Source organism: Manis pentadactyla, chromosome 9, assembly GCF_030020395.1.
Source record: "Manis pentadactyla isolate mManPen7 chromosome 9, mManPen7.hap1, whole genome shotgun sequence".
Taxonomy (NCBI): Eukaryota; Metazoa; Chordata; class Mammalia; order Pholidota; family Manidae; genus Manis; species Manis pentadactyla.
In genome coordinates this window covers 20,821,657-20,830,386 of record NC_080027.1, presented here as the reverse complement: position 1 = coordinate 20,830,386, position 8,730 = coordinate 20,821,657, and the positions used below count along the sequence as shown (strand labels likewise).

Genomic DNA, 8,730 nt, shown 5'->3' with positions numbered 1-8,730 from the left:
TTAATTGAAATTTTTCTCACATGTATTTATTTTTTTTAAATAGCAAATATAGGACAAACATGCTAGTGTTAAAAATAAATCATTGAAAACCTTAGTGAACCAGAACCTTGAACCAGATATTTCATTCTTGAACTACATGTAATATATTTATTTTATAATTGTTAATGTGCACTGAAACATTTGTCTATCAGGCAAACCCAGTGAATTATATTATGTTATGTTTTTTCCTCTGCACATTCTTTATGGGTATAATCCAGAAAAAAAAGACAGTAAAGGAGTTTTGGGAATAGTATGATCTGTTAAGAACAACAAAAAACCCAAACCCAAAACACACCCATAACACCACCATCACATTTGTCACATTGCAGGGACCTTAATCTTGTTTTCGAAAAATAAGATAATAAAATTTTATAAATGTTAGACACTTCAGTTTCTCATAACATTGTCATTTTTGGTGGCAATGACTAAATCACTACCAGTACACATGGAAAGGCCTCAGAGTTATACTGAGAAAATGACTATGATTCTTGAGGAATTTAATCGTATAAGATCAACTTTTAAAATTAATGTAAAGTCACTTCCAAAAATATGACTTTAGTAGATGGCAGGATATTCCAGATACCCCAGACTCAGTCTTGAAACACTGTTTGCAAAGGAAGAGAGAAATACAAAGCCATTCATTGACCTGGAGGAACAGACTTTTGTGCACATTAACTTTCACCTAAAGAGCAACTCTCAGCGCTAGTTAAGTCCCAAAGGCAAGATTCAATCCCAGGTCTTCCTGAGTTTCACCGTTTTCTGCCTCGTATTATACGAAGGCTTCATTCTGCCTCTGACATCCCCCTTCACCACCTCTGCTGAAATAAAACAAAAACGTGATTTCTTACTTGTTTGCATATTTTTAGCATTTAAGACTAGAGAAACATGAAATAGGTGATGGGGTTTCTACGATACATAGGTGACAAAATAACAAGGGATACATGTGAAATAAGATAGCACTTTCTATTTAAATATTAGTTATTATTTTAGACTTTCTAGTTTCTTTTTCCCCTCAAAAATTTTCCCTTTCTTGCAATTATCTACTTTGCTGTTTTTTTTATAGTTTTCTTATTCGGGTATGGATTTTTCCAGTGAACAATTTATTAATGGTCTCCCACATATTTTAGTCTATCATATTTCATTAGCAATATTTCTGAATTTTTTTCTTTTTTCTCTTTGACATAGGAGTAGTTTAGTTATATTTAAAAATGCCTAAATTGAAAAATTTGAGGTTTTTTTTAAAAATTGGCTATTCATTTCTGAACAGAACACAATTTTTAAAAACTTCCTTATTCAGATGTTAGTTTTCACAAACATACGCAAGTTTTCATAAATGCTGTACATACACTTACAAAGGAAGAAAATTGTCTTATTTGCTATCAAAACTTAATGCATACATATCTATGAAAATAAATTTACTGAATGTGTGGTTTTTCTTTATGTATTAATTAATATTTTCTTGACAGAAAATATTTCATAGAGGTATATTAGCTTTTCTGAATATTAGAAGGCTTCCTTCTCATTCTTTACATGTTCTCTATGAGCAAGTTCTTGCTTTTGGATGTTTGTCACTACATTATTCATATGTGTAACATTCACTTCTAAACCTTCACAGAGAATTAAAACCTGTATTACAAAGTATCCTTTTTAAATTTTGATGCTCTTTCCTTCATTCTATATTTCTCAGTATTAACATTAGAACAAATGCTTCTTCTATGTGTATTACCTAAATACATATCTGTTCATACTTTTATAATTATTTTTCTGAAATATTTTGTAATGTATTTAGCTTTTAGAAAACTACAATGAATGTCTTCTCTTTGCACAGATATCTTAGATGCATCTACAATTATTTAGTCTTAACGTATATTTTGTCTTGGCTTTGTCATATTGTTCATGCTACAAATATGTCAAACACACAGACAGACTTACACAGACATATGTACACAAAATAATAAAAATACACAATGGTGATACTTGAATCCTGAAGCAGCAGAGTGCAAGTGGAGGCCCTCAACCTCAGTGACAAGGGAATGTGGTTACTCTCTAGGACAGTGGACTCAAAGCAGCAATCAGAATAGTCTGATTCCTGAACAAGCATGGCAATGGATGGTTGATCATGGTGTTTCTAAGAGTAAGATAGATAGGAGGCCCACTAAATTCTGACTTTATCTGTGTAAGCAGAAAACTTCTAGATTAAGTTAACAAAAATCCAATTTGAGCCACAAAAATAGAGAGTTGTGGTCCCTCAGTCAGTTCCTGGACTGTGCCAATTTATAGTCCTAGAGCTCCTCATATGAAGGGAAGTCTATGTACCCTTGAGGAATGAGCCTGGTATACTACCAAAAATTTAAACTATTAATCTTTCTCCAAGCCTTCCTTCCCCAAAGGGACCTTACCCTTTACCAGGGTAACTGTGCACTGGAATAAAGGAAATAAATAAACTGATACTAATTCCAGAAGAACCAAATTATCACTGTGACCCAAGAGTCAGAGGACTAGGCTTTTGGGGACCAGGTGATCAGTGGAGCTTTATCTCCTGTCCATCTCACAGTGGTCCAAGAGGGTCCCTGAACCCATCCTGTGGTTATTTCTCCAGCTGCAGAATGCCTAAGTGCAATAGATCAACTGGTAGAATCCGCACATTTGCTCCCTGCCCTGTGGAGTGAGTGCTACTATGATGGGAAAAGCCAAGTGGGGAACAACTAGGACTGCCTCTACCAAGGAAGAGACTAAACCAAAATCAATACTGCATTCTGGGAGGGAAATAAGAGATTAGTGCTGCCACCAAGGACTTGAAGGAGGCAGGGGTGGGGACTTCCATGACATTCCCCTTCAAGACTCCTATTTGGCCTTTGCAGAAGAATGATAGGTCTTAGAGAATGACAAATAATTATCATAAATTTAATTCTATGGTTGTTCCAGTCACTCCTGCTGGACCGGATGTAGTTCCACTGCTTGAGCAAATTAGCATATGCGCTGCTACCTGGGGTGCAGCTATTCATCTGGCAAGTCCTTTTTCCTCCATCCACTTCTCTAAGGTCTACCAAAAGCAGTTTGCTCTCAGCTAGTAAGGCCAGCAAGACAACAAGACAACTCGACTGTCTTACCTCAGGGGTACATCAACTCTACAGCCGATGTCATAATTTGATTCACAGGGACTGGATCATCTTTCCCTTCCATAACATACCTCCCTGATTCATTACATTGGTGACATTATGCTGATTTGATTTAATGCACAAGAGTAGCAATTACTCCACTTATTGGTAAGACTTCCACGGGCCATGGGGTGGTAAATTAATCTGACAAAAATTCAGGGACTTTCTATCTTACTGAAATACCTTGCAATCCAGGGGAGTGGAGTATGTCGAGACATTCCTTTTAAAGCAAAGGAAAATTTTCTGTGTCTGACCCTTTCTGAAGCACAGCACTACCGGATTTGTCTGAATTTTGGAGACAGTACATTCTTTGTTGTGTTACTACAGCTCATTTACCAAATGACCTAAAAAGCTGATCATTTCAAGGAGATTCACAATAGGAGAAGGCTCTGTAGTGAGTTCAGGCTGCTGTTCAAGCTTTCTTTTCTTGGACTGTATGACCCAGGAGGTCTGGTGGAGCTTGGTCAGGAGCAGACAGGCACACTGTTTGGAGACTTCGGTTGGTCCCCATAGGAGAATCACGCATCAGGCCTTTAGTGTCTTAGAGCAAAGCCCTGCCACTCTTCATAGATAAATATTTTTCTCTTTAAAACAAATCTTGGTCTGCTATTAGGCCTTAATAGTGATTGAACACTTGTTAGTGGTCACGAAGTCACCTTGCCGGCAGAGCTTCCCATCATGAGCTGGGTGTATGCAGTCCCAACAGGTCATAAATCTGGGCATGCACAGCACAACTTCATCATGAAATGGAAGTACTCTATATGAGACTCTATATGACAGACCCTGAAGGTCCAGGTCAGTTACATGGACCAGAGATGCCCATGGTCCACATTCCTTCTTTCTTCTAGCCCAACTCTCTGGCCTCTCAGGAGTTCCCTTTGATCATTGACGGAGGTGGAGAAGACTCAGACATACTTTGCAAATGATTTTGCACAATATGCAGGCACCACCCAACGTGGGTAGTTGTGGTCTGTCTCCCTTTTCTGTGACAACCCTGAACAAGTGTAGTGAAAGGAAATCTTCCTAGTGTGAAGAATCTCGAGCAAAATAATCAGATTTTCATTTTTCTTAGAAGTACACATGGTCAGATGTGCAATTATATGCTGATTCCTGTCCTGTGACCAATGATTTCTCTGAATAGTCAGGGACATGGAAGAAAAGTGATTGGAAAGTTGATGGTAAGGAACCCTGGTGAAGAGGTATGTGGGGAGACCTACCTCTTTGTGTTAAATCCTTAGGGTATTTGTGTCCCATGTCTATGACCACCAAAGGGCATGCTTCTGTACAAACAATGGCCGCATTTAGCTGCTCCTTCTGTGCATCCAATGAAAGTAAGCATGTCCTTTGTCTCCTTGTTATTTCTTTTCCTGACATGCAGTCCAACAAAATATACATATACACACACATATATGTGCATATATAATGTGTATATATGTTTGACATAGTTTATATATTATATGCTGATTCACATATATGTATATACACATTCTATGTATGTGTGTGTGTGTATATATACATAAAATTGCCAGTTTATGCTTTTCTCTAAGCTATACTTCTGTTTGTCTTTCAAAAGCCTTAGGTATACTCCCAATAAATATTAACATCACACATCATTATAATCTTTGAAGTTTCTGAATGGATCAAAACAATTTATATGATTGGCAGTCACAAGGAAAGATTCTGACAGGGGAATAAAAATATATGATGTTGAGCCAAACAGTGAAATGACATTCCCTTAAGCCTGGATGGATCATATTCTGTGGAAGCACATGGAGGGCACATGAGGTAACATTTGGGAGGTCATTCATAGGGCCTCCTGAATGACTTAACTTTAGAATGAGTGCTGAAGGCACTGTAAGCAATGTGAGGGTACAGCAATCTATAGATTCCTGAGGAGGTGAGCTCTAATAATAGTGAGTTAAAATCAATTATACAATTACTAACAACAGCAATATACTTTACATCAATGAATATTTAATATGGATCAGTTCGAATACAGTAATCAACATGTAGGTGAGATATGTCTACTGCAAATATACACACAGTTTTAAACTGCTGCATTGGAGGGCTGATTAATGCCACATTTGGAAATAGTTCAGAATACACAAACACTATTAAATGAAATCAATACGCTTTCTTCTCTAGTTCCTGAGCATAGAGATATGGACTGACATGCAACATACTTTGCAGTTTTATTCAATGCTAAAAATGCACTTTACTTATAACCAGTTTCTTCCAAGTAATGTTTTCATAGCCTCTTTCACATCTTTGTTCCTTAAACTATAGATAATGGGATTTAGCATGGGAATCACAATGGTGTAAAATGTTGACACTATCATGTCATGGTCCAACGCATAGCTGGAACTTGGTCTCATATATATGAAGAGGATTGTGCTATGATAAATTGTCACTCCAGTCAGGTGAGAGCCACACGTAGAAAAGACTTTTCTCCTCCCATCAGTGGAATGAATCCTCAGAATGGCCAACAGAATGAAGCCATAGGAGATCAGCACAATCAGGATAGTAACCATCTCAATGGCGCCCACAAAGTAGAAGAGTAGAAGCTGGTTTGTGTGAGTGTCTGAGCAAGAAAGAGCGAGGAGAGGAGGGATGTCACAGAAGACATGTCTGATCTCATTGGATGCACAGAAGGAGAGGCTAAATGTGGCCACGGTGTGTACAGAAGCGTACAGGATGCCCCCAACATAGGAAGCAATGATAAGGGGGACGTAGACTCTGGGTGACATGCTCACTGAATACAGGAGAGGGTTGTAGATTGCTACGTAGCGATCATATGCCATTGCCGCCAACAGAAAGCACTCTGTGGTTCCAAAAGTAACAAACAGAAGCATCTGGGCTGCACATCCAAGGAATGAGATGGCTTTATTCTCTGCTAGGAAACTGACCAACATTTTTGGAGTGACAACTGAGGAATAGCAGGCATCCAGGAATGATAACACACTCAGGAAGTAGTACATCGGGTTATGGAGCCGGGAATCCCCCATGACTAAGAAAACCAGTCCCAAATTTCCGGCCAGAGTAAAAAGATAGATTGCTAAAAATAGCAAAAATAGGAAGACGTTCATCTCAAAATCATCTGTGAAGCCCATCAGTATAAATGTGGTGACTTCAGTCACATTTTTCATCTGAAACCTGTATAAGTCTAAATCCAATGGAAACCCTAACATTTGGGTTTTTAATTACAAGTTCTAAAGCAGTTTCTTACGAAAACCGAATCCTTCCACTTACACCCTGATGTTTGCTTCTCAGTCGGGTAGAATGATTTCCCGGAGAGCGACGGGACCGGCACCATGGAAGCCGCTGGAGCCGAGAGGATGCATTTTGCGGTTCAACTAAAACGAAGAAATAATTTTGTTCTGGCATCGACTACATTTGTCATATTAAAAATATCAATTTAAGTGTCCTATTTTCCAATTTGTTTCCTGTTAAATTCCTTACCATCTGGTTTTTCTATTACATCATCTTAAAATTCACAAACATGAGTGAACACAGGAATCATTCAATCTTAAAATGTTATCTGGAAAGTCCACAGCTGACTACTAGCTCTGGATTGGCTGCGGCATGAGACGGCCTTTCGTACTGCTCACAACTGTTAAGATGGGAATCAGCACACTTACATTAAAAGACGGGGTTAAACTTCAATGAGAAGAGTTATGAAAATGATCGAATTTTAAAACACTTCCATATGAGCAGAAAATGAGGCAAGTGAGACTTCCATTTCAACTTACTGTACAGAGACACTTTTTCCAACAAAACCATGCTATATTCTTTTTTTTCTGACAATTACCCTGTTCCATTAGTTTCCATTCCAGAGTGATAAACAGAAGAGCAGGCAATATTCTGGAGACATATGCTCCTTGTTAACAAACAAAAAAGATACAATATCCTTTACTTTTCACTTTTTTTCTCAAAATATATATCATTAAGTTGTTAAATGTGTCCTTTGCAGCCTATAGTACTGTTAATGTTTTCAAATTTTATCTTAATAGCAATGTGAGATGTTCCTCATTTCACGTGTGCTTATTATCCCTGCAATGTCCTTAGAACTATTTTTGAGATGCATTTCAGCCAAAAGGTCACCATGGCTGTTCTTCTAGTATATTATACTTACTTTTGGAGTTTCTTAAATAACTGTGAAGTTAATGTCACATGATAAAAGATAATAAAACTGCCCCTAGAAGATTTTGATAAAAGGATAAAATCACTGTTTGCCACACACACACACACACACACAAATAAATTTATTTATTTTTCCCTGATGTCATCTTACTTTTTCTTATTTGGTGGAGTATGAGGAAAAGAAAATGCATGACTTAAGGGAAGAAAAGTTTAAGAGTCATTTATATTTGGGCTTAAATCTCAGTGACTGACATGCAACTAATTACTGGATTCATCATATTTAGGGAGCAGATTTTGACACGTTGACCTCTGTTTTCCCTCAGGATGTCACAATGAAAAAGTATTGGAAAGAAGTGAAATTCCTGCTGGACACAGGGCCAGGCTGCATTCAGTGACTTACAAGTGATTATATTTATGATGTGAAACACACTACAGTTTTGTTATATTGAGATGCCCATACATCAAGAAGAAAATTAAGAAATAAGCTTAAAAGTGTTAGAAAGAGAAGGAAATCACATGTCTTTATTGTCCCATAAATGTTCCCATAGATCCATGTGGAAGATGTTTCTAATGCATAGATTAAATTGCCTCATAAATATGAGTCTACAAAATGCAAAGTGTTCATCTGATTCTTAAAAAAATCTAGAGTAAAAAAATAATGAACTTAATTTCTGATTTCTGTATAAATCCAGGAAATTTACAGAGTACTCATCAGAACACATACACACAAATATAATAACATATAATTATGTTTAAATTGTTCTATAAAAATACCTTATAAAGAAGTCAATTAGTGGTATAAATATGTATTAATGTATTTTTCGGGCATCACCAAAAATACATTTCTGTTTAAAAATTCCTATTCTTTTTCTTTTTCTCCAAAACTTTTCTTCTCCCTTTCTGTTTCTCTCCATCCTTCTCTTTCTCAAATGGTTTGGAGAATAAAAAAATATTCATTAAAAAGAGTCCTCTATAAAACAGGCATTAGGCAGATAGGAATAATCACAGTGAAAACAAATAAAAATATGCAAACATATTTTGAAAAATGTATCAATTAGTAGTCTACTGAAAGTATCCATCACGACATACATGCTGACCGATAGACACAGGAGAAATTTCAGTGATTTACTACTGTAACCTTTACTTAACTAATGTGCCTGTGACCAGACAAGTATGAAAGATTAGGATCATTAAGAACTGGACTCTAAGACCTCATATTAAAATGCCATATTTAGCACCTAGTGACAGCGGGAGCTCAGGAAAGTTAAGAGTAACTTTTAATATTTTTAAGCATATTTTTATTGAATTAAAGTTGATATCAATATTGTATTGGTTTCAAGTATACAACACAGCAGTTTAACACACACATTATGAAGTCCTTACTCCAACTAGA

General features: G+C 36.8%; 1 protein-coding gene across 1 annotated transcript; it reads right to left on the bottom strand.

The window, feature by feature from the left end:
* Positions 1-5,416: 5,416 nt before the first annotated feature.
* Positions 5,417-6,385, bottom strand: LOC130684833 (olfactory receptor 5T1-like). Its single transcript, XM_057507079.1, has one exon. It carries the CDS (start codon positions 6,383-6,385, stop codon positions 5,417-5,419), a length of 969 nt encoding a protein of 322 aa, XP_057363062.1.
* Between the last annotated feature and the right edge of the window lie 2,345 nt (positions 6,386-8,730).

Coding starts and splice junctions, on each gene's coding strand:
- LOC130684833 (XM_057507079.1), bottom strand. CDS start 6,385: ATGTTAGGGTTTCCATTGGATTTAGACTTATACAGGTTTCAGATGAAA.